The sequence below is a fragment of the Mesoplodon densirostris genome, chromosome 1, assembly GCF_025265405.1.
Source record: "Mesoplodon densirostris isolate mMesDen1 chromosome 1, mMesDen1 primary haplotype, whole genome shotgun sequence".
Classification (NCBI taxonomy): Eukaryota; Metazoa; Chordata; class Mammalia; order Artiodactyla; family Ziphiidae; genus Mesoplodon; species Mesoplodon densirostris.
The window spans coordinates 17,401,774-17,428,760 of NC_082661.1; the positions used below are offsets into that span (position 1 = coordinate 17,401,774).

Sequence of the window (26,987 nt, forward strand, 5' to 3'; positions counted from 1 at the left end):
AGTTCCCAGCTTCCCCGCATCCCTCTCTCCTGGACACTCGAGTACCACCTGTGGAGGGGCTGTCTGCCACAGGAGGTGGGTACAGTGTCTCCCTGATGAACATCTGATACAAGTCTGAATGCAAGCTGAAGAAACTGGAAGGGAACAGGAGAGGTTGGCCCATGCCCACAGCACCCACCTGTCACTCTGTCGAAGTTCTTGTTGTTTATGATGATGCATTTGCCCACCTTCTCAAAATTCATGTTATACTGATACGTAGGCACTCGGGCCCGGGGGTTCTTGGCCGATATTTCTGAGTCATTTTTCTTCTTCTTACTGGGGAAATACAAAGCCAGTCAGGGGCAGTGGAAGATGTCTGGACAGGAATGACCTCTTGTTTTTACTACTAGCATAAAAGGGGTGCCCAAGGATGCTGCAATGTCTGTGAAAAAGAAAAAGAGCTGGGGTGGACAGTTGGTTCTGTTTAATTGTCATGTTTAAAATGAACAGGATCTCCTGCTTAATTTCATTGGATGCCACAGAAATACAAACTGAAATCCTAATGTGATACCAGTACATTCCTCAGAATGGCTTCATTGTCTTGGTGACCACGTCCAGCACCTGGAATACGTTACTGGGGGAGCCCCCTTTGTACATCCCTCTGTGGAAAACTGGCAGAACCTACTAAAACTGAACTTAGGGCCTCCCTGGTGGCGCAGTGGTTGAGAGTCCGCCTGCCGATGCAGGGGATACGGGTTCGTGCCCCGGTCTGGGAGGATCCCATATGCCGCGGAGCGGCTGGGCCCGTGAGCCATGGCCGCTGGGCCTGCGCATCCGGAGCCTGTGCTCTGCAACGGGAGAGGCCACAACAGTGAGAGGCCCACATAACGCAAAAAAAAAAAAAAAAAAAAAAGGAAAAAAAAACTGAACTTAAACATATCCTGTGACAGAGCTATTCCACTCCTGGGTCTATAGCTCAAAGGAGAGCAGACGTTTACCTAACGACAGAGCCACACATGTGCACAGCAGTACTATTTAAACAGCCCCAAACAGGAAATAATCCAAATGTCCATTTACAGTAGAATGGATAAATTGTGGAATATTCATTCAATGCAATACTATAGACAGGCAGACCTCAGAGATACAGTGGGTTCGGTCCAGACCACTGCAACAAGCAAATATCCCAATAAAGCAAGTCAGATGATCTTTTTGGTTTCCCAGTACATATAAAACTTATGTTTAAACCATACTGTAGTCTATGAAGTGTGTAATAGGTCTAAGAAAACAATGTAGGTATATCTTTATTAAAAAACACTTTATTGCTAAAAAATGCTAACCATCATCTGACAACACAAGGTTGTCACAAGCCTTCAATTTGTAAAAAAACCCACATTATCTGTGATGCACAGTGAAGTGAGTGCAATAAAATATATGCCTACAATAATGAGAGTGAAGAAACCATGACAACACAGAGCCACATGGATGCATCTTAGACACGTAACGCTGAGTGAAGGAACCCATACACAGAAGGGTACATAAGTGTGTGCACTTCTCTATGTAGATGTTATAATTTAATTAACATTTACATCAAAAGGGGAAAAAAGCAACAGCAACTTAAACAAGAAAGTAGGCCCCTTCCGGTCTCCAGACACTGACCATCCAGTTTTCTAAGAGTCAGACACACAGGCACTGAGATTGGAATCTGGGGCACTGTTGACAGGGTAGAGGAAAAAAAGGCCAGATGTCAGTGGGGAGCTGCACTGTTAGTCGACCGTCTGAATGTAAGCTCCATGAGAGAAGAGATTTTTTATCTCTTTTGAAACATTGCAGAATCCCCAACACCTAGAACAACGCCTGGCATATGAGTTGGTCAATAAATATTTGTTATAAACGACAGACCAAGAGCCCTAATAAATACAGATGCAAAAATCCTTGATGAAATATCAGCAAGCCAATCCAGCAATCTATAAATAGGGTAATACACCATGACCAAGTGTGATTGATCCCAGGAACACAAGGTTGGTTTAACATCCAAAAATCAACCAATGTAATCCACTGTATGAATAGAATAAAGGACAAAAACCACATGATCAACTCAATTGGTGCAAAAAAGCATTTGACAAAATCCAACACCCAGCTATGATAAAAATACTCACTAAACTAGGATTACAATGGAACTAACTCAGCCTGCACAGGGCATCTACGAAAAACCCACTGCTAATATCATACTTGATGAAATAAAATTTATATTTTAAGGTGGGACAAGAAAAAATGAAACATAAAATTCTCTGTGTTTGTTTGGGCCTCCTCCCGCCATCCCTCATGTGCAGTTTACCTCTGCACTACGTGTTAACCAGAACTCCTCAAAGACACGAGTGCCCGCTCAACTGTAAAGATCAATATTTCTTCTTTCTTCGGATGCCAGCAATGTAACTTCTTAAAATAGCATTCTTTCCCAGTTCTGTAGGGGGTCATGGTGACTTGCTGCTGGCTTTGTATGTGCTTATCTGGACTATGTAACTTTGGTGAACTTTATGTGAAATATCAGTATGTCATTTTGATGGACGATCCTATGTCTCGAAAATAAACATGACTGTGCCTTTGACTTCTAACAGGTGGAACAGTTCTCAGAGCTTTCTGAGAATACGCTTCCCGGGTTATAACCCTCGGTTTGACTCCAATAACATTCCCGTTTTCTTCTTGACTTGATAGTTAATTGAATGTTTATCGACATACTTAATGATGAAAGGCTGAATGCTTCCTGCCCTAAGATCAGGAACCAGTCAAAGATGTCCACTCTTGCCACTTCTACTAAATACTGTATGAGAGACGTTTTAGTCGGGCAATGAAGTTAAAAACTGTCATATGAATGAATGAATCAGGTTTTATTGGCTCATTTTGCAGACATGGAAACTGAGGTCCACAGAGAGGCAGGGGGTTGTCCAAGGTCACCCAGCTAGTGATCAGCAAGGTGGGACCACCACCCAGGCCTCCTCCTTCATGTCAGTGTTCCCGAGCCTTACGCTCTTGAGTATCTGTTAGAATGATTTGTCCGCCATCCTCCCAAAGCTCCATCAAAAGTTGGAAGAAGTAAAGTGAAAGTGAAAACTGAGCTTGTTCCCTGATGAATGTGGGTCCAAGGGTATTTCACTTTGAGTTTTCATTGAATGTTAGTCTGAGTTTCTCAGAATCTCTGAAAGGATGTGGCCTTTCCCCTTTCTCCTCCTACTTTGGTCCAGATTACAGGTTAGCTATGTTAAGTCGAAACTTCAGATTCCATATTGTTGTTTTCAACCTCAACATGACTTTATCCTCCACTTTTATAAGGCCAAATTTCTTCCGTCGTATCATTTTATTTCTAACAGAGAAATGCCCTCAGTCTGGTCTCCTACCTTCTAAAGTCTCCCCTCTCAAAACATAGGCGGAACACTCTATGACATAAATCACAGCAAGATCCTTTTTGACCCACCTCCTAGAGAAATGGAAATAAAAGCAAAAATAAACAAATGGGACCTAATGAAACTTCAAAGCTTTTGCACAGCAAAGGAAACCATAAACAAGATGAGAAGACAACCCTCAGAATGGGAGAAAATATTTGCAACTGAAGCAACTGACAAAGGATTAACCTCAAAATTTACAAGCAGCTCATGCAGCTCAATATCAAAAAAACAAACAACCCAATCCAAAAATGGGCAGAAGACCTAAATAGACATTTTTCCAAAGAAGATATACAGATTGCCAACAAACACATGAAAGAATGCTCAACATCATTAATCATTAGAGAAATGCAAATCAAAACTACGATGAGGTATCACCTCACACCAATCAGAATGGCCATCATCAAAAAATCTAGAAAAAATAAATGCTGGAGAGGGTGTGGAGAAAAGGGAACCCTCTTGCACTGTTGGTGGGAATGTAAATTGATACAGCCACTACGGAGAACAGTATGGAAGTTCCTTAAAAAACTAAAAATAGAACTACCCTACCACCCAGCAATCCCACTACTGGGCATATACCCTAAGAAAACCATAATTCAAAAAACGTCATGTACCACAATGTTCATTGCAGCTCTATTTACAATAGCCAGGACATGGAAGCAACCTAAGTGTCCATCGACAGATGAATGGATAAAGAAGATGTGGCATATATATACAATGGAATATTACTCAGCCATAAAAAGAAACGATATTGAGGTATTTGTAGTGAGGTGGATGGACCTAGAGTCTGTCATACAGAGTGAAGTAAGTCAGAAAGAGAAAAACACTCTGTCATACAGAGTGAAGTAAGTCAGAAAGATGTCGGTCTTCAACTGACATCTCTGAGGTAGGTGGAGGGGGCATAATCACACCCGTTTTATAGGTAATAATAACAACAATTAGCGTTTGTCAGGGCTTATTATGGGCTGGGATCTTGACAAAATTCTCACCTGCATTTTCTCATTGGCTCCTGAGAGAACTTTAGCCAATTTAAGCCCACTCGAAGACCCTAACAAGAGGAGCATTACGTCTGGCAGGCTGGAGGTCAAGTTTATGCCCTTTATGAGAGAAAATTTCACTTCTCTCTTCTGCAATACAGATTATTTTAAAACAAACTGTACAACGATATCCAAATTATAAATAAGCTGTGATTTTTTTAGGCTGCCATAAGCCAAACTACACAAGTGAGCATTTTTAATAAGAAAAACAGGCTCAGATATAAGTTACATGAAAAAGAAAAGAACTCTGTTTCTATCAGAATAGAATTTGGAAAACTAACTGCTTAAAAAAAAGGAACACAAAAGTGTGTATATAAAGATATACACACTTTAAATAAAACACTTTCCATGGTTATAAAAAGTACCTTAAAAATGAATATGAAATGTGATTCTTATCCCCAGTAAATATCTCAAGGGAGATAAGGACAATTTCCCTTTCTTATCCTTCCCCTAAACTGAATTCTCATTTTTCAAAATGAACTTAATATCTGCTGCTTCTTTCTGGATTTGAGTCAGTCCATATTAATTTTTCCTTCTAACTCAAATAGCTTTTTGTTAAACCCAGGTCTTCCCACACCGAAGATGTGTATCAGAGAGTGATTATCAACTTGATCCCATTGAGCTCATCTTCCTAAGAGGCACTGGCTTTGGGAAAACTCCATCTGTAGCTTAAGTCTGGGGAAGCAAACCCTGATGATTAGTTTAAAGCATGTAACGAGAGACAAATAAGAGGAAGAAATGATTGTCGAGAAGTCACCAGGGGAAAGGAGCCAGGAAGAAACCAGGTGGACTAAAGTCTATTGCCTATGGATAGATTCCACAAGTAAAAGAGTCCAAGAGACTAGAGTCTACCACCTACTAGTTGTGAGGTTTTGGAGTCCCTTCTCCTGGGGATTATCTATCTCCCTTTCACCCCATTTTCCCTCTTGTGGGAGCAGTGCCATCTCTTCCACTTTGCCAGCTGCTGTTGCCAGGCTGCTGCAGAGACATGAATTAAGTACAGCCTCACATATAGGAAGGGGGCTGACTCCTGAGAGGGGCTTACGTTAGGGAGCCCCAGTAGCTGATTCTGCAGGAACACAGGGCAATCACTTTGCTTGAGTCTTTCTTTTGTGTGTGACACCTAATACTATGTGCAAACACTTTTGGACTGACAAGTTCTCTTCCATTTTTCCCCCCTGGGGTTCCCATGTCCAGTTTTGAACCTTAATAGCAGGCCTCAATTAAAAGACCTGGTTGGGGCTTCCCTGGTGGCGCAGTGGTTGAGAGTCCGCCTGCCGATGCAGGGGACACGGGTTCGTGCCCCGGTCCGGGAAGATGCCACATGCCACAGAGCGGCTGGGCCCGTGAGCCATGGCCGCTGAGCCTGCGCGTCCGGAGCCTGTGCTCCGCAATGGGAGAGGCTGCAACAATGAGAGGCCCTCGTACCGCAAAAAAAAAAAAAAAAAAAAAGACCTGGTTGGCAGACCTAAGTTTATTCAGTTAGCCACTCACTCCCATAATAACCAGCAGGGCAAGTATCAAGATCTAATTCGGCCTCTACTTCCTGGCTGGACTGTAAAAGGCAGGGTCTTGAATCTAAACCACACAGTATTGTTAAAATAATGAGGAAGCTCTCCCTATCCTGATGTGGGATGATTTCCAATAAGCAGTGTTAAGGGTGGAACAAAACAAAGGGGCAAAACGATGAGAACAGGGTGCTACGTGTCAGGAAAAATTCCTATCTTGCTTGTATTTGCATAAACAGACCCTTGCAGGATGATATAATGCATAAATCCATGGATTCCGGGGCTGGACTGCCTGGGCTTGAAACCCTGCTCCACCACATAGCTGAGTGATCGTGGGCAAGTTACGTATTAACCTCTCTGGGCTTCAGTTTCCTCATTTGTAAGAAGGACAAAATTATAGCATCTGCCTCAGACCTGGTAAACAAGTTAATATTCACAAAGCACTCAGAACAGTGTGCAGCATGTAGTAAGTTGTACTGAATAAATAAACATCATTATTATTACTCATGTTATTTATTAAATAGCATCAAAAGTGGTTACCTGTGTTCTGGAGCCGAGAGCAGGACGGTAGGAAGGAGAAAGAATTTTGACTGTATATCTCTTTTTCTATCTATGGATAAGTTAACTACTCAAAAGATTAAAATAAAAATTATTATTTAATAGTTAAAAATCACTTGCTGCAAATGGATTTCAAGACCTGTTTTGAAAATTACTTTTTGGATTTTTTGGATTCATACTTTTTTGTGTGAATTGTTGAAAGGCATCCCTGGACACCCCATTTCTCTGTTTTCTACTGTGATTTTACCCCTCTCCCTAGCCTTCTTCCTCTACGTGTCAATAGTAACAACAATAATAAATAAAGTTCTAATAAGTACTACTTTTTGAACACTTACTGCTTTACATATATTATCTCATGTAATCTTTACAACAACTCTGTGAGACATTAACTCCATACCTCAGAGAAAAAGATTACATTAGCTTGTCCAAGATCACAAAGCTAGGCAGGGGTAGTGTCCAGGTTTATTCTGAGGTCTGACACCAAGTCCCTTAATCCAGGGTTTCTCTGTTAAAATTCAGACTCCCAGGCCTAGATCCCTAGACCAAGGGGATCAGAGCCAGGCCTGGGTATTTTCCTGGAGACGCTCATATCCTCTGAAGCCTGAGGGCCTCAGCACTAGCCTGTGTGCCCACTGCCTGGGCCCGCTTGGCCCTCACCTTTCACTGCAGTCTCCACTCTTGTTTCAAGCCCCTTCGATACTTCCAGAGCCCATGGAAGCAGAGGTCTCTGCGGGCTAGTCCCTCTTCCTCCCGGGCAGGGTAGAGAGTACCAGCTCGTCCCACCCTATCAAACACCACTCTGGGGCTTCCCTGGTGGCGCAGTGGTTGAGAGTCTGCCTGCCGATGCAGGGAACATGGGTTCGTGCCCCGGTCTGGGAAGATCCCACATGCCGCGGAGCAACTGGGCCCATGAGCCAAAATTACTGAGCCTGCGCGTCTGGAGCCTGTTCTCCGCAACAAGAGAGGCCGCGATAGTGAGAGGCCCGTGCATCGCGATGAAGAGTGGCCCCCGCTCGCCACAACTAGAGAAAGCCCTCGCGCAGAAACGAAGACCCAACACAGCCAGAAAATAAATAAATAAATAAAGCAAACTGTCAACAAGTAAAAATAAAAACACTATATAAAAAAAACACCACTCTCCACATGGCTGCAGCCTTTGGGCCCCTTAGCTCTCGGCTAGAAAGTCAAATGAGATATGCCTCGGGGAGCACAGCCTGTGGAAGGCGGCCCTGGGCAGCAGTGTGGTTATATTTAGGTTCATGTGTGGGATTTATGGCTCTCCACGAAACCTGCAAGGTCTCCCAGAGGTGACAGCCGAGCTGAACATTAAACCGAAATTAACAGCACAACCAAAACGCTTCCAGGAAATGCCACTTTGCAAGCAATGCCATCCTTATTCTCCCTTGTTTGCACAGTGTTTGGGTGAGTCCCCAGCACAGCCTTGGTGGCCCTGTAACTCACTATCAGCACAGTCGGGGGAGGTGAGCTCTGTGACCGAAGGGCTGGCAGCTCATAAACAGTTACTGTTTGTTTGGAGATCAATGGTCAGAGCCAAGCAGATCATCAGATAAACAACTGCTGTTGGACGGAAGCAAGGCCCTCAAGGGCTCCAAAGAGATGGTGCTCATTAATCAGCCAACTGCAGAGAGATGGCAGTGGTCTGGTCCACAGCTCAGCACTGCCGGTTCTCCAGGGGTGGGCACCAGGGTGGGAATGAACAGGGTGATAAGAAGCTTTCAAGGATCCAGATTAGAAACTTCTTCAGCTGGCGATCCTCCCCCAAAGACAAGATTTTCTAAAAGTGGCTGTTCTTGTCATCCTGGGTTCATTTGGCCTCTTCTGCAGAAGATGCTAGCACACGTGAGAACTGCCGTTACACAGACCCCAACAGGGGGGCACCCGCACTTTTTTCAAGTCCAGATCAATGGAAACCAGCCTTTCTCCTGAATCTGACAAATGGTACAAATGGTGGAGGAACCACTTAAGATTGTCCCTAAGTCACCAGGAACAAGTATCACTGATATATTTTTAAATTTTATTTTATTGAAGTATAGTTGATTTACAATGTTGTGTTAATTTCTGCTGTACAGCAAAGTGATTCAGTTACACACACACACACACACACACACACATATATATATATACACATTCTTTTTCATATTCTTTTCCATTATGGTTTCATCAAAGGATATTGAATACAGTTCCCTGTGCTACATAGTAGGACCTTGTTGTTTCATTAATATTTTTAATAGGGTTTTATGCTTTACAAAGTATGTTAATAATCATTACACCCATTTGTTCTGCGAAGTACAAACGAGAGGTATGGAAAGATGTAACAAATAAAGGCTGGCCAGGGTATTTTTAAAGCCAGATTCTATCACTTCCCATTGTACCCTTGCCAGGCCCCATTTTGTTCCCTCCCTTTGCTAAATTTGTGCTGATAAACTTAGTCTTTAACTTGACCTTTTTACATTCTGAACACATTGGCCAAGATTACTACACTGAGGAGAAACACAGGATTCTGGTTTTGGAAACTGCTGTTAAGTGCAAGGCTATGATAAACCAGACCAGTGAATTAAAAGGTCCAAATCCTCTTAAAAGCTCATGTGTTATATACAATTGGCTGCAGATTTTAAAACAACAAATCTGGCCACGAAATCACTGTGCTTGGTTAGGGCTGGACAAGCAAGGTCCCAACAACTACAAAAGCCTGGTAGAAAGACTGACTTAGGAAGTGCATTCAAGTGTGCACTCAAGTACAGTGAGCAGTTAATTTACACAAGCAGGTTGGCTGACTATGGTGCTTCCTAACCATCCTTCATGTTTGCTGGTGTTGTATTTCCTCGCTCATATGTGCAAGGACCACTGTCTTCATTTCCCAGATGGGTTTTGGTAAGCTCAAATCTCTGCTAGGAACACAGATAATACCAGCATTGATTATCAGGAAGGACCTAGATTATCCTAACTTCTCAGGTCGAGAGCCATTTTTTGGAACCTCAGATTTCACAGTCATTTCAGCAAAATCAAGAGGCAAAGAATTACCACCAAGCTCTGATAGTTATTTATATAGAAAGACTTCCTTGAAGAGTCTACAGTAACACATATCAGAAAACATTATAGGATAAAAATACTGTACCTACCATACAAAGAAGTGAAAAGCCTCAGAAAGTGCACGAAAAATTTTTACAATCCACTCTGGGTACAAGTATAATTTTCCCCATCACCAGAGTGAATAAATACGGGTTTTATCTTCTTACAGATCCCCCAGGCTACTCGAAAGGTGAATTACACCTTTCTATATTTGGAAGGGACTATAAGCACGCAAACCCCCTCCTATTTATTTTCTAAAGTGTCTCCGTGAATAGGATTCCCAGTAGCTCTGTCTGTTTGCAGACATTCATCAGCATGAAAGTAAACACACCACCAGGCACACATTTCCCCAGGGCTGCTTCATTCGGAACTAGAGCTCTGGTTTTCATAGCTGCTTTGTCTAAATATTTTTGGGATGATTCATTCATGGTTTCAGGATTTCAGTAGAGGGCATTGCCAGCAGTCCTGACATACCAAGGCACAGAACAAGACCGAGAGGAAGGGAGAGAGTGAAGGTGGTACCTCATGTCTCCATCTGAAAGCAACCCCCTCTGCATCAGAACTAGGCTTCGCCCTGCGATGACCGGCAGCGAGTTTCCTTCTTCTCTGAAATAATAAAAACTCAACATGCTCAGAGCACAGCAGGGGCAGAAGACTGGCACAGTCCGTCCGGCCCTGAAGGCCCGTGACTGAATCAGCAGTGAACTGCACGCTGGAGTTTTCCATAGGACCATTCACACTGGGGCTGGGAAAGTCACACTGGCCTCCCCCATTCTCTGCTGACCGGCAGAAATGCCCAGGCTCCACATGGCTGCATCCTCCCCACTCCAGGACAGCTCCCTAGAGAAAAAGCGACTTTCTAGGAACTTGGGGTCCCATGGAAAAAACCCCACATTTCCACAAAGATGCAGCCAGTAGCACCATCTCTGAGAGTGAAAAACTGGAAACAACGGGGAAACGGCTAAGCAGGGGACAGATATCAAGAGAATAAAATACTCCACAGCTATTTAAAGTGATGAGCATGCAGATGTGGGCAACCCACCGAAGTGCCAAATCTACAAAAGGTGGCAAAACAGCACACATAGTTAGTGCAAAATATGTAAAGTTATATGTGAGTGAACAAAAATAGGAAGTGAGTTTGTGCTGAATCAGAGAGTTCAAATTCATGAGGTTATTTTTTTCCTTTTAAAGGTCCTCAAGGTAGTAATACAAGAATAAAAGACCACAGAGGCATACCAAATAGTTTAATTTTCAAATGAAGCGTATAAACATTTTTCAAGGGTCTTGGATAAAGCGAATGACTCAGGAGTTACCACACTTTCCCATTTCACCCCTCCAAGTGCAATGAGGAAGAGGTGGATGCATAAAAACCAAAATTATTAAGCAATGCTTTTCTCAATTTCCTGGTTCAAGGTCACAGTCAGTGAAAGGTGAGAAGCTGATGAAGGGGAGTTATAACACCTGCACTCCTGGGAAACCTCCTTATCACTTGCCATCCTCAGGTTTGTGAAGGAGAAGAAACTGGCTCCGTACATTCTTCTCTGAAACTCAATTTGCAGAAGTACACTTACACTGGGAAACAAAGTCAGTTTAAAATAGGCTTAGGAGAAGAATTATCGGCCTCCATGTTTCCAACTTCCCCCTTAAAAAAAGAACAGAGAACTCTGGCAATAAAAATTGACAAATGACTCAAAGAAAAAAATCATTCAGGGGAAATAAAGGACCGAATTCTCTTTAAATAGCCTAGAATGAAGTGGGAGACACAATGGTGTCCGTACTGTGGCTGCAAGCTCCAGAACTGAGAACAGCTCACACACTTCAGTCTTGATTCTTACACAACCACTTCATCTATCTTTTTCACTTTCAGCTGAGCAGTATACAAACTCACCCTACCAGATGCAGGCCAGACAGAAAGCCCTAAGCACCAGCAAGCTTGGGGTTTGAATATGCAAGGTCATAATGCACATTTCTTATTTGTGATTATGAGCTCCCTTGAGAAGCAACGGGGCTTATTTTCATAGTACTCTTCTATTACTGGACTTAATTCTACACTAACGGTATTTTAAAAGTTCTATCACTATGGAAACCTGACATTTACCTCCCTTCCTCACTTTTTTGTTAACTTTAGAGCTTATTTTTTCCCCTCTAGAAAAGCAATAATCTAAAATAACTAGAGGTATTCTATACACGTAGAAGTCATGGCTTCAAAGATTTAGACCCTGTGACCATGGTTCAGAGGTGTGGCTCGCTGCTCCTGAAATGGGCACGTGGCCCTCTTTATCAGAAACCCCATCACTAGCCCTGTTGAAATGCTGTCTGTATGCCATCTCTCAGCTGAAGTGAAGCAGAAAGGGAGCAGTTTCAATGAAGAATTAAATTTGCTGACCCACTTGGGTGGAAGAAAAAAAACACCCCGCTGGTGGATTAATATGGCTGAATAGCTAGATGCCACTGCACTTGTGGGTGGCACTTGACGTAAGGGGCGGGGGAGCAATGGACCCCAAATTAGACCTGGGTCTTGGTCCTGTTGGGTGACTATGGATAGAGGACTTTACCTCTCTGGCCTTCACTTTCTTTGATCGTTACACAGAAGGGGAACTGGATAAATTACCTTTCAAGGAGTCTTCCGGTTTGAAATTATGATTCTATGATTTCTCCCTTATCAGGTAATTTAATTCTCACAAACAACCCAGTGGATAGGAATTCATATCCCTATCATGCAAATGAGGGAACTGAGGCTCAAAAAGGTCAAAACACCTGCTCTAGTTGTTCAACTAAAGAGTGGGACTCAGGGCTAGGATCTGAACCTAGGTTGTCCAACTCCATACCAGCACTGCTGTCATTTTAAGTGGTATCATAACTACTTCAAATATAGCATTAAATCTTTATTACTCTTTATATAAAAAGTTGGGAGACAGGCATCCAGTATTCTGGAGTCTGAATCTGAAGGCTTCCTTTATTGAAAAGTAAACTGCCTGGGTATGTTTTGTTTTTTTTTTTTTTTTAACACATCTTTATTGGAGTATAATTGCTTCACAATGGTGTGTTAGTTTCTGCTTTATAACAAAGTGAATCAGTTATACATATACACATGTTCCCATATCTCTTCCCTCTTGCGTCTCCCTCCCTCCCACCCTCCCTACCCCACCCCTCCAGGCGGTCACAAAGCACTGAGCTGATCTCCCCGTGCTATGCGGCTGCTTCCCACTAGCTATCTACCTTACGTTTGGTAGTGTGTATATGTCCATGACTCTCTCTCGCTTTGTCGCAGCTTCAGGGTATGTTTTAATGTTCTTTTTCTTTTTAGGGGGCTCAGACCTGGCCTCTTTCAATCAAACCAGTGTGACTGAATGGCTTTTGCTTAATTAGCGACATAGTCCTTGGGATGAGTTAAGGTCTGCTTTCTTTGTTCTTTTCTCCAGTTCCAAAGCATTGCTTCTTCTGAAACACTTCCCCTACCCGCCTCCAAATGAACAGGCAGGCCACCTGGGTCTTTCTTATAATTACACAATAACACTTTTTTTTTTAAAAAAAATAGGGACCTGTTTACATATAACACAATTGGTGGAGCAACTCAAGTTGCAGCCCAGGAGAAAGAAGAATTACAACCAAGTGGCATTTATGAAACACACTCCAGGAGGACAAAGGTCAGAACACAAAGATGATACACAGGAGAAAGCTCATGGGATTTGAGCCAGCGCTTCAAAAGTAGGGAGCTTATCAAGCTTTGAGAACAAGCCTTTTCTCCTGCCCTCTTCAACGGGGAACTGGAAGGATAAATACACCCCTCAAGGCTCCACCAAGGCCCTGGGGAAATTTGAGAGCCTGTGCAATCTGTTTGCTTCTTTGTTTTTTATTTCCTTTAACAGTGACCTTGAGCAGAACTCAGAAAGGAGCCTCTGATTTCACAGCTGAAGTGTTCCTGGGAGGGGGACATCTTCCAGGCTACTGGGCAGGGCTTGGTCTTATATGTGCAATGGCTCTCAGTGGTGCCACCAGGATCAAACTCAGCCCGTCCATGGGCTCTACCCACTTTCCCAGACCTGTGCCGTGGGGCCTGGCCATCATTCCCACTGTGGCTCTGGCCCCGGCCAGCAGGCTCTTCTAGTCCCCTGATAACCCCACTGCCTTTTCTCTGACAAGTCCCAACTCCTCCAGGCCTACCCTCATCCTTCCTCTCCCAGACTCCCACAGCTCCCAATACTCTACAATTCTGCAATCAGTTACTACCTGTTATTAGCTATTTTCTATACCCGTGCCTAGATATTCACTAAGAACTTGAGTCTGTATCCAGGGCAGGGACCACATCGTTGACTTGCATGACCGGTAATCCTGTCTAGGATCTAGGGTTACCTTTACACCAAGAGGGATCCCTCTTCAAGTTCGCAGATGACAGGACACCTTGTTCATCAGCTATGGCTCATAATGAACACAGACTGTGCACACACAGTTGGCCCTTCGTATCCGAGGAGATTGGTTCCAGGACCCCTGAGGATACCAAAATCCTCAGATGCTCAAGTCCCGTATTTCAAATGGAATAGTATTTGCATATAACCTATGCAACATCCTCCCTTATACCTTAAATTATCTCTAGATTACTTATAATCCCTAAAACAATGTAAACACTACGTAAATAGTTGCTGGCACTCAGCAAATTCAAGTTTTGCTTTTTGGAACTTTCTGGAATTTCCACTCCCAATATTTTTGATCCACAGTTGGTTAGATCCACAGATGCGGATCAGAGGGCAGACAGTACTTATTTCTTCTAAGTCATTTTTTTTTAAGTCTAAGCACTTTACTAATGTAAAATTTACATTCTAAATATTTTTCCTTTGTGGTTTTCTGTGTTTTCCAAATGTTCTCCAATAATCAGATAAGTAGAAGATACTTCAATCAATTTTTTTTTTTTTTTTTTTTTAAAGAAAAGTGAATTAAGGAACTGCCTGGTTTATCCAGGGCCCAGTGAAATGGAAATAAAACGATGCTGTCATGCCATCTAGTGGCACTGACACAAAAAAGCCAAGACAAGTGTGAGGGTTTGGGACCACCTGAGTCCAGCCCAGGCTTTTGGGGGAAAAAGAGGCGTCTTTTCGTTTCCCAGAATCCTTGAGGTTTCCAGAGGAGGGCGAGGGTCCTCGATCAGAGACGGATGGGGGTGCTTCTGCCCCCTCCACTGCCTTACCTCCCTGCAATTCTGACACTTAGAGAAGGGAACTGGGGATGGGACGACGGGAGGGGGAAGGTGCCTGCCGTCAGTGGCAGGGAGCAGCCAGCGATGTTCCCACAGGCTGCACCCACACCTCTCAAGTGTGGGATGCAAAGTTCCCCACGCGCCACAGCGGGGGCCATGGGAGGGGCTACTGCACACCTGCCAGATTTGCAGGAAACAACCAGCATCTAGTGCTGTGTTCAGGTCACCCCAGTGAGTCACAGATAACAATCCCAGTTAGAATCCTTAAGGCACAGAGGGTAAGTGTGGGGCGTCCATGGGTCAGCTGTGATAAGGACCACTCCCTCTTTGCTTCAGATCACCCTGTTTTAATCACACTCAGAGTCTCACCCCATCATATACAAGGTCCCTGACGCCAGCCAAGTTTCTCACGCGGTCTCAGTCAGCAAAGCCGAGGCAGCGGGCACGGTCAGGGGGACACTGAGAGGCAGCAAATGCTGGTGCAGTTCTGTCAGTGACACTAGAAATATACACGGCTTTACCTCTTTGCTGAGCAAGGGGGCTCAGTGGGCGCGAGCCGCCTTCAACTATTCCCAGGGGTGCAGGTGCCACTTGCCTCTTCGTCCTTCCCTTCTTCGGCCCTCTCCTTCCACTTGGTCAAAGTCTGGTGGCTTCTACCTCCCAGGTACCTCTGGAAGCCCCGGTCCCACTCCATCTACACCATCCACTCTGGCCTGGGGAGCAGCAATGGCCTCCTAACTCACGTCCCCTCACCACAAACCCCTCCTCAGTGCACTCCCCTCCATGCTGCAGCTCCAGTGGTCTTGTGGGTTTCCGTAGGTGTAATCGATCAAGTCACTCTGCAGCTTAAACCCTTCAGTGACTTCGCCGTCCTTAGGATTGATTCCAAATCCTTTACATGACCTGCAGACAAGTCCTGCTAAAACCTGGTTCAGCCCATCTCCCCTTGTCTCTGCTCTGTTCCCTCCGGGGGTCATCACTCCGCAGTTACTGGTTCCATGTCTGCCTTCCCCACCAGAATGTGAGTGAGGCAAGGGCCACGTCGACCTCGCTGCCCTTGCCCCTGGTTGCAGCGCCAGGGCCAAACACAGAACCAGGTACATAAAGGTGGCAACAGAGACTGGTGGTTGAGAGCTTGGTTTTGAGAGGCAGATGAATGCAGGTTCAAATCCTGGTTCTGCCACTAATCAACCATGGGATTTGGTGCAAGGGACTTAAGCTCTCTCTGTCACGCCGCAAGTATTTAATGAATAAATGAAATAATGGATGTGACCAAAAATGGCATCTCAAGTGATTAATTTTAAAGCCAGTGATACTTTACTAGATGAAAGGACCTTCTATCCTGCTGAAGTTAAAAAAAGAAAGAAAGGAAGGAAAAATCTAAATTTTACGGGTATGTCGCAAATCCTGATTGAATTTTATTTGCATTGATTGCCTATTTGGTAGACGGCCTGTGTACCATCTAACACGTGGGTATGAGTCAGATGCCTAGAGAAGGCAAAGAAAATAAACAACTAACATTTCACAACCTAGATGAATAAGACATTAAATTGACGTTTATTGTAGTTCAAATACATTTAATAATTCAACAATCATGTCTTGCAATTCATACAACTAAAATAAGCAGTTCATAAAATGGAATTTAATGTAAATATTTTGCAAGTATTTAATTTAAATATTCACTGTTTATTTTGATAATATGTAGCTTGACATCAATATCAGCCACACTATAAAAAAAGGTATAGTGGATACAGAAGATTACCCAGGCTTATTTACCTTTCCAAATAAGTTAAGGGAGTAAAAAAAACCCACATCACAGACCACCTATTTTTGCAAGATGATGGGTCTTTAAGGCAGTGGTCTCCAACCAGTGTACTCAGAGATTTTCCAAGGGGTGCAGACAAGACAACTTTAAGTGAATGAATTACCAGATCCTCAATTTCCATTTGTATTTTTCCTAAAACTGGTCTGCCTGAATATGATACCACCTCCCCTTTCCCAGTTTCCCATCTCCCACTAGAGAGGAGAAGGGTGGACCTCTCACCCACCCTGAAATCTTAGATGACATAGAAACTGCCATATCATCTAGCTAAGACTTATGAAAAGGCTATTATACGATGCCCGTTTCTCTTGCACTGAGAGGCAACCTGCTTAACCTGAATACTCAGAGAGATGGGAAAACTGAAATATTACTAAATCCTTTGCAACTATTCTGAGGGGGTGTGTAGTTTTACATTATTTGGGGGGTATGTGAGCAAAAACATTTGAAGGCCACTGCTCTAAAGGGTTTGCACTGGGGAGTGGTTTAGCCTGGACCACTTGAACTCACGGCTTTGAAAAGTTTTCAGTAATTGGAGCTGTATTTTCTGGTCACCTCGTCAGATATCTTTGACCCTCAATGGCGACCACTGCCAGTGGAATTCGGATCCAGGATGCCGAGGCCTTCCCACTTCTCCGAGTCATGTCTGGGATGATATGACCGAAGGATCTCTGCGGGATGTTGCAGGGAGCCACGATGCCGCTCATCACCAGCTCTCCAGCCCTCCCCCCCCCCCCCCCCCCCCCGCCGAACACTGCTTGGGAGCACTCCGTAACCTCACCCTCCATCCCCCTCGCTGTCCCTCCACCGTGGGGCTTGGTGTAGGCGCTACGGAGAAGTGTGATGCTCTGACGCACAGACCGCTCCTGCCTCTTGCCAGGGAATACCACTCACATGACCAAGGTTAAGGAGGGGAGGGAAGGGGCTCCTCCCACGTCCCTGCAGCCCTACTTCTAAACAGAAAGCACGGCAGAGCTGTGAAGGGAGTGGCGCTGGTACCATTTGGGTTCTAATCTCAGCTCTGCCATGTATTAACTGTCACCAGAAAGGCAGGCTACTAACCCTCGTAATGCCTCAGTTTAGCTACCTGTTAAACGATGGTAAGAGCAGAACCATCTCCTGGGATTGACTGTGAGGACGACATGCAACACTGAGCTGGCACACAGAAGCTTAACAAATGAAGTTGCCACTGTTATTATGAAATGCAAGGTTTAGAACTTCAAAAGTGAACTCCAAAAAGGAAAAGGTAGGAATCAGCAGAGTGCCACCCTACAACTTCCCATCCCATGGCCCTCAGTTCTGCCTTTCAGCCAAGCCTGGTCCCACTGGCAGCAGCAGCCCACGCTCCGCCCTGAAGGAGGCTAGCGACAAATCACCTGTGACGGGGACAGCCCCTCACTCCTGGGCAGCTGCCATTCAGACACGCAGCCGCCAGGCAGGAGACCCCCAGAGCCTGGCTCCCCCATACCTGGGCTTGCCCTGGGGACAGGGGAGTGCACAGGGGGACCCCAGTGCTGACACACACAGCTGGCAGGATTCTGTGCAAATCTCCCACGCACAGCACAGACCTCCTTCCCTGAAGGTCCGCTTCCACGTGGGTGCGTGGCGAGGGCAGAGGCGTGGTAGGCTGAAGTGGCCCACGGTCCCTCTTTAACTCAGCAAGGAAGGAAACTTACCTGAAGAGTGATGGGACAAAAGAGGACCGGTCTGGCTTCACATCAACTGTGTCATTGCTTGCTGAGTCCCCAGACCCCTGCTCCACAATATGGCCTTGACTGTCTGCCATCTGGAAGGAAAAAAACCAACCAGAAAATTGGTACCCAGTGGCCTCATGATATTTTTAAATAACACTCATTCAGTGACATAGCTTTTATTTAAGCCTGGAGATGACCAGTACTGCATATTTGGGCTCCAGGGCTGCTGCACCAACAACTCATTCAAATGCTCGAGTGTCAGCTCCATTTCAGGCCTCATTCCAGAGACTGGATACACTGTGGCAAAGAAAGCGAAGTCCTTGCCCCTCTGGGAGCTTCTGATCCAGCACTCACGATTTTGTTAAATGTTCGCTGCTTATGAGAAGCTGTGGAAGGTTCGTCAAAGTCTGTAACAACAAGAAACTCCCCCTAAATTCCTGACAGGTTATAAGATGCTCATCCTTTCCCTGACATCACTCAAACCCAGTTAAAAAACAGCAGCGACCTGGAGTATAAAGTTCTCTTCCTGTTTCAGATGGTTTTACATAGTTCTACCAGAGTAGATTTCCATCAAATTAATTTCCTGCTCAAGAATCTTCACGAGATCCCTACAGTCTAAAAGTTCAAATCTTAAACTGAACTCCTTGGATCTTAAGGGTCTTCATTATCTAGTACTGGAGTCGATGACAAACTATGGCCCACCACCTGTTTTTTTATTTGTTTGGTTTTTCTTTGAGTTTTATTTGTTCTTCCTTTTTCTAATTTTATAAGGTTGAAGCTGAATTTACTGATTTGTGATCTTACTTCTTTCCTACATACAAGTGTTCAGTGCTAAAAATTTCACTCTAAGTACTCACCACCTGTTTTTGTAAATAAAGTTGGAACATAGCCACGCCCATTCATTTACATGTTGTCTGTGGCTACTTTCCCACCACAACCAGAGTTGAGTAATTGTGACAGAGATCATGTGGCCTAAAAAGCCCCAAATATTTACTACCTGGCCTTTTACAAAAAACGTTTGCCAACCCCTGATCTAGGATAACTGCCAGCCAGTAGGATCCCCTACTCAGCTTCTACTTCCCTTACTTTAAGTAGTAAAAATAGCAATAATAAGAACAGAAACTCACACTTATTATTTGCTGTGCTAATTGTTTCATAAGCATTATCTTATTTAACACTCTCCCAAATGCTGTTAGATCAGCCCTATGACCACTGCCTTTTGACAGATGAGAAAGCTGCAGTTAGAAATGGTTAGTAACTAGTCCCAGGCTGAGTAACTAGTAAACTAGACTTGGATCAGAAGCCGGCAAACAAGCACTCAGAATCCACTCACCACCACACCATTCAGCCTCTCAGCCTCCCAGCATCCTTGGGCCCACTATGCTCATTTCAGGGTCCATCAGGGCTTCTGGTTCTCCCTTTCTGGTAGTCACCACCCAAATGTTTGCTGGACAGGCCATCTTTGCCCAGCTGGCTAGTTCTCAATCTTCAGAACTCAGTTTAATGGCACCTTTGCAGGAGGTCCTCCTGGATTACACCTACCTCACCAACTCCCTCCCTTCCCCCAGTCCCTCTACAGCCCTTCTATTTATCTTGTTTACTTGCACTCTACTTATTGCTTGGTTCAAACACGACAATGCAAGTTCATCATGGCATAGGCCTCTGGCACACAAAAAGTATTTGCTAGATCCGGCTTCCCTGGTGGCGCAGTGGTTAAGAATCTGCCTGCCAATGCAGGGGACAGGGGTTCGAGCCCTGGTCCGGGAAGATCCCACATGCCATGGAGCAACTATGCCCGTGCACCGCAACTACTGAGCCTGCGCTCTAGAGCCCGCAAGCCACAACTACTAAGCCTGCGCTCTAGAGCCCGTGAGCCACAACTACTGAGCCCGCGTGCCACATCTACTGAAGCCTGCGCGCCTAGAGCCTGTGCTCTGCAGCAAGAGAAGCCACCGCAATGACGAGCCCGCGTACCGCAAGGAAGAGCAGCCCCCGCTCACCGCAACTAGAGAAAAGCCCGTGCGCAGCAACGAAGAGCCAACACAGCCAAAAGTAAAAATAAATAAAATAAATTTATTTTAAAAAAAGTATTTGCTAGATAAATATTGAGTGGAAGCTGGAAGAAACAAATGCCCTGAGGGAAAAGAATTAGTTAAGTGACACAGCTGGTCAGAAGCAGAGCCTTGAGTCATTTCTCCTAAACCAAGTCCTGTGTCCTTTCCCGTAAAGGGACTGGCCTTCAGTAACAAAGGGAAACCTCTCCAGACTCTAAGTCCTGCCGATCTCAATCTCTGAGCAATTGCACAGTGGGCCAGGTTGGCAGCTGCAGGTCTGTGTTCCTGTCAGGCTCACCCAGGGATGTTTTCACACCGCTGGAAAACAAGATGGCATCTATCTCACAGAACACCCGTGCCCCAGAGCACAAGCAATGACTTTTGGAAGTGGGCAGAAGGAATCCAACTGGGGGGAGGTATCCAAGATGGCAAAACGCCAACCTTGTGTCCTTGAGCTCCGAGAGGCATTATCATGTCACCTTGCAGCTTATTTAGGGGTGAGCTGGGCAGTGAGGAGAGAAGTGAGAGGAAGGGCGAATCCTGTAGTCGGATCTTTACAAAGACAATGAGAAGTCCGATGGCTATCTTGTTCCTCAACACATCGTGAAGCCCCCATCATAGCCACCAACCTGTTTCCAGTTGTGAGGCAGTAAGATTTTTCTGATTAGGACCCAAAATGTTTCTTGAAAACAGAGATAAGCCACCCCCAGAGGAGAGGAGCGTAAGTCCAGGCATGCAGAAAACACTCAGTCATTTTTATTTCATTTCCTTTATACAGGCTTAGTTACTTTTCAATGTGGATTGTTATTAGCAAAGCACAGACGTATTTTCAAAATTAACAAGTTAATGTTATACAAAATCCACCAGAAAAAGACACTAAATTCGACATGTGGTGTTGAAGCCTTGAGTCTTTTGCTAAGGCTAATCTTAAAGACTGAATCTAGGAAGTATGATGATATAACAATGTGACCATTATATATAGATATAATTTCCTGGAAGTCCAAGGCACCAGGTCTGTGCTAGGAGCTGGGGATACACCTGACCTGGTCCTGCCTTGTTGAGAGACAGGCACTGATAAACAGCACAAATGTTGACGGACAACCGTGATCAGTGCCATGAGGATGAACAACTTGTGGCCACAGTAGGGGACCTGACCTAGCCCCAGAGGAATTAGGGAGGGTTCTCAGGGGAGGAAGTGTTTGACCTGAGGTCTGAGAAGGGGAAGGAGAGAGGGTGGAAGTGAGGGAGGCACAGGGAACTGCACACCCATTAAACACCTGACATGCTCCATTGACGGAGGGGCTCAGTTTGAATCCTGCATCCCTCCCAGATTTTTGGAGGGAGCTTTGGACTGAGCGACAGGCTGATTTCTATGGCTCAGTGGTGGGAGGATCTCCAGAACTTTCTCTGCAAACACTAGGCCAGAAGGGTCTTCTGTGTGAAACCTATAGCATCTTTCTGGGTTGGTGCTGTTTACCGTCTAGGAGGGCAGCAAGAGTCCCTTCTAACAAGTTGCCAGAGTGTGCGTCTAAAACGAGGCAGTGTTAGGGCTTTACTCTTAAATCTGTAAGGCTAAACATTCAGACTTTCCTATGAGACTGGGCTTAATTTCTGGGTGAAATTAAGTTCACCCAGAACGAGAGTGGTGACTGAGTGGGGAACCTGATCTTGGTCACATCATATCAGTCAAGCCAAGACTTGGTGTTGACCTTTTATTTCTGCTTATCTTCACAGCCCAAGACAATCCAGGCCTATCTCAGTCTGCTATACTTGGAGAGGGCATGCCTGGCGTTATTTTCTTGCATTCGTCCCCTCTGTAACGCTCAGGCTGCAAAGAGCAGTCAGCCATTCAAGGGAATATTGCTTATTCAATTGTTTCAATTGCTAAAAACATCTATCTTCTCTTTAAATAAATGAATATATAATACACGTGAAGCATTAACAGTGTCAGGCACTCTCTGTAAGCACTCTGCTAATTATTATTATTACTCTTACTATTATCCACTAGCACTCTTATTTGTAGATTATCTTGATCATTCTTTTATAATTCCAGTTATAGAAAAGTGCCAGGTACATGGCAGGCACTCAAAATTTCTTTATAAATGTCACAACTGAAATGTACTTAAAAATTTTTAATCCTTCAGGGCCCCAAATAAATTGTTGATATGGGACAGACCACAGAACCAAAGGGACCTAGGAGGGTGGCTGAGAACCCAGTTATGGTGAACCACAGACCAGGGGTTTAAATCAGTGCCTCCACCTATTAGCCATGGGACCTTGAACAAAGTACTCAACCTCTCCAAGCCTGAGTTTCCTCATCTGTAAAATGGGAAAGTGGTGATGCCTAAGTCACACATGGCTATGAGGATGAATGGAACAATGCATGTAAAATGCTAAGCATGGTGTCTAAATGTTCAATAAGTATTCCCTGTTATCACCACTGTCCACAGAACTCAAGACTAGGACAACATTCAACTGTCAACCTTCGCTGGTATTTTAAAATCACATTAATTTTTTTTTTTTTGCGGTACGCGGGCCTCTCACTGTTGCGGCCTCTCCCGTTGCGGAGCACAGGCTCCGGACGCGAAGGCTCAGCGGCCATGGCTCATGGGCCCAGCCGCTCCGCGGCATGTGGGATCTTCCCGGACCGGAGCATGAACCCGTGTCCCCTGCATCGGCAGGCGGACTCTCAACCGCTGCGCCACCAGGGAAGCCCCACATTAATATTTTAAACAGCTTTTGTGGAGACTGAAAAAAAATTTCCTCTAGTGATTATTTCTATACATGCTTAATAGGCGACTGGTACAGGTCCGGTAGGAAATCAGTTCCCAGCTACTGTCTGAATTTCACTGCAGCTGCTTCCCCTGAAAAGTGACATAATACAGCTTGTGCCTCACTCCTGCCCCAGTGAAGACAATCTTCCTAAAAGGCTCAAAGAGAAGCAGCCCAGGGGACCTCCACTGCTCACCTCCAGCACCTGGAGGGGGAGGGGGCTCTGCTGGGCACTGAAGTACTCCACTGTCACCTGATGCTCACAGCACTGCTAGGAGGCTGTATTGCAGAAGAAACTTCAGTTTTCTCAGAGAGGTTAAGTAACCTGCCCAAAGCCACAGAGCTAAGAGGAAGCAGAAGCGGATTATGAACCTAGGTGGTGACTGGCTACCTGGGATGAAGGTCAGGCCATAGACCCTAAAGGAGGAAACAGCCTATAAGTAAACTAAGGTTAGGGCCACATCCTTGGCCAGCCCAGGAGTTCAAGGGAAAAGGCTGGGAATGACTCAGAATCACCCACATATAATTTTACTGCCCCCCAAAAAGCGAAGTTGAATACAACGGTGAACGGCTGCAGCCTGAGTCCTGCCTGCTTCCTCTTCCTGAAGGAATCTTCAAGAGCCGTGCACAAGGGTACCTGAACAAAGATGACAGCGGCTTACGTGTAGCCTGCTAAGCCCTGACAGAAGCACTGCTATGCACCACAATCACCTCATTCCATCGTCGCAGCAACCGTCAGCCCGGGCCCACCACTCTCCCCATTTCACAGACAAGCACAGAGAGGGCCAAGGCCCCACAGCTGACGGGCAAGGACGCTGGGACCCGAACCCTGGGCTGTCAACACGGGAGCCCCCGCAGTTAGCCAGGCGAGAGAAGGAACCCCTCCCGCCCTCCTAAATCCACCCCTCCTTCTTTTCCAAATCCCGAATAGTACCGGGTGTCCCAAGCCCGGGGACCAGAAGGGAAAGGAGGACAAGCTGAGCAAAGCAGGCGATGCTGGGGGTGGCGGAGAGCCTTTTCCCCCGAAGTTGAGCGCCGGCCGTCGGGGCCGCTTAGCCCGAAGGGACCGGGCCCCCACCGACCGTGCTCGGTGGGAAGGGAGGAAGGAGGCGGGGGAAGGCAGGGCAGGAAGGCGGCGGCGGAGGCGGGGGTCAAAGTTACCGTTCCCCCGACGATCGGGAGGCCAGAGCTGGCGGCCGTCTCCGTCCCTCCGCGGAGAGAGTCTGCGGCCGCTCGAAGGAAAGCGAAAGTAAAAGCCCCTGTGCGGCGAGGGGAGGAGTCGCCCGGGGCTGGAAACGGACCGGGCAGGCGGGGCTGCGGAAGCCGCCTCCGGCTCGCGACCCCGCGCTCCGCAAAGTCGGCCGCGCGCAGGACCACCAGGCCACCGCGCGCCCCTTCGGGGAGAGCGCGCCCAGCCCAGCCGGCCAACCGTCGCGCGCGCCATCGCCGCAGGGCGCCCTCGGCAAAGCTGGCCGCAGGCACCGGAGAGCGTGCTGGGCAAAGTTTGCAGAGCTCTAAGACCGCTCTCCGAGTGACCCGGAGAGCGCGCTCCGCAAACCCGCCGCACGCGGCCTCCCCATCCAGGCGAACTGAAGAGCGCGCCCTGCCGACTTCGCGGCTCTGGACGATGGGGCGCTCGTCGGAGCCCCCCGCTCCTGCCCTCGTCTACACCTGGACTTCGGCCTCCACACCAGCTCCGGGATCCAGTTCCCAAGGCCCGAAGGCGCCTCCCCCGCCAGACCCTGACCCCAGTATGCGCGGGTTGCGCCCCTCGGGGGACTGGGCGCCCACATCTGCAAGAGCTACCGTCGCCCAGGGGCCCGCGCTGGGAGCCGCCGTGTTCTCCTGCCTCCCAGAACTTGCTTCCAGTCCCTGGCGCGCCTTTCTCACCCTTGGGCAGCAGGACGCTAACTCCGTTTTCTGCAGAGCGCGTCCCCAGTGCCTAACACCGCCTGCTGGCCTGGATGTAGCGCCAGAATCATTCATGGACTATTTATTGAGCGCCCCCATGTGTCAGCCACTGGGTACGTGGCCGTGACTTGGTCTAATATGGGAGAGTCAGTGTAGTCCCCCCAACACCACTTCACCCCGGCGTCTCCCACACCCGCAACACCCACGCACCCTCCCACATTTGCCCTTTTTCAACCTTCGGCTTCCAACTGAGACCTCCAAGGCCTTGCTCTCTGAGACTCCTCAGGGGACCAGCTAATGAACACAGTCGCACTGAGGTGTAAATAGCTGAGGAGAAATTACAGTTTTCACACCAGAGATGTTGGCTGTGAAACTCTCAACGCCTTGAGTGAAAGGAGTGAACCTTCGTGGTGTGACATCGGGCAAGAACCACATCTTGTCTTTTATTTGCTCTTCTCTGGGACGGAGACTTCAATATTGTCTGTAAAATCTCACCAGGTAAGGACACTTTCTTGGTTTAAGAAAGACTGGTCCCAGGCAAGGGTAAGGGAGTAATTATAATTTATTAACTTCTGCCAGAACACTGAATTCCTGAATATTTTAAACAGGCAGTTACACTATTTCCACTATGGCTGCCCTATAGGCTGACCTTTTGTACCATTCCCACCTCCCAATTCATATGTTGAAACTTAATCCCTAAAGTGAGGGCATTAGGAGGTAAGGCCTTTGGGAGGTGCTTAAATCTTGAGGGTGGAGCCCTGGTGAATGGGATTAGTGCCTTTGTGAAGGAGGCAAGACAGCTCCCTGGCCTTTTCCACCACAGAGAGAAATTGCAGACTGCAACCCAAAGAGGGCTTTGACTAGAACCCAGGCATGCTGGCACCCTGATCTTGGCCTTCTTGCCTCCAGAACTGTGAAGAATAGATTTCTGTTGTTTATAAGCTACTCAGTCTGTGGTATTTTGTCATAGCAGCCAAAACAGACTAAGACAGGCTGCACTATCTTTAATACCCATATTTGCGGGACTTCCCTGGTAGTGCAGTGGTTAAGAATCTGCCTGCCAATGCAGGGGACAGGGGTTCGAACCCTGGTCCAGGAAGATCCCACATGCCACGGAGCAACTAAGCCCTACTGAAGCCTGTGTGCCTAGAGCCCGTGCTCTGCAACAAGAGAAGCCACTGCAATGAGATGCCCGCGCACCACAAGAAAGACTCAATGCAGCCGTAGATAAATAAATAAGTAAATTTTAAAGATAATAAATTTACACTTAAAAATACCCATATTTGCAAAATATCAGGCAAACTAAATTATTTTAGACACAAAGATAATTTACTTTTTGAAGGAATTCAATTGTGAATCACGGGAGAAATGAAAAATCCTATTAGTAAGGCAAATAAATTACTCTTTATCTGATTTATAAAACTGTTTTTGCAAGTTATTCCTGAAATATGATGAAACAGTGTTAGATGTGGAGGAGCCTTAACAACCAATCCCTCTGCTCATATTATAGATAAAGAATCTGAGGCTCAGAGAGGTTGCCAACATCACAAGCTTTCTAGTGGCAGAACCAGGATCAGGTTGCCTAGAAAAATAACGAATTTTTCATCCACAAGAAGGTTCTACCATAAATTATATCATGCAATTGTTAAAATGTGTTGCACACAGGAATTCATTGCTGGCTCAGGTAGACAGTTTGAAGGAAAACTTTCTTTTTTCAGTTCTATAGTGTAGACTGGCATGGGAACTCCAAATGTATTTCTCCGAGTCTGGATTATCACTGTACCAACAAATAAAATCGTAGATATGTGAAAGGGAAGAAACAATTTTGAACTTTCCCTCTATAATAATTGCACTGACCCTTTAGACCCAAATGATATTCTCTTCTAATTGTATTTCCTGTGTTTCTCCAGCCTTGGCCCATATCATCGTTTTCTGCT

The 26,987-nt window shown here is 45.9% G+C and overlaps 1 protein-coding gene across 2 annotated transcripts in view; it reads right to left on the bottom strand.

Moving 5' to 3' along the window:
- The window catches only part of CASP7 (caspase 7), a 32,371-nt gene extending 7,291 nt beyond the window's left edge, over nucleotides 1–25,080 (bottom strand). The window contains exons 1-3 of one of the 2 annotated variants that reach the window (XM_060101414.1): nucleotides 25,030–25,080; nucleotides 18,296–18,405; nucleotides 179–315 (exon numbers count right to left, since the gene is read on the bottom strand). In XM_060101414.1, the coding sequence (XP_059957397.1) occupies nucleotides 179–315; nucleotides 18,296–18,405 (247 nt within the window). In that variant the 5' untranslated portion in view covers nucleotides 25,030–25,080. Of the gene's footprint in view, nucleotides 1–178; nucleotides 316–18,295; nucleotides 18,406–24,300; nucleotides 24,373–25,029 lie in introns of those variants that run through there. The other variant, XM_060101333.1, reaches the window with a different exon arrangement.
- Between the last annotated feature and the right edge of the window lie 1,907 nt (nucleotides 25,081–26,987).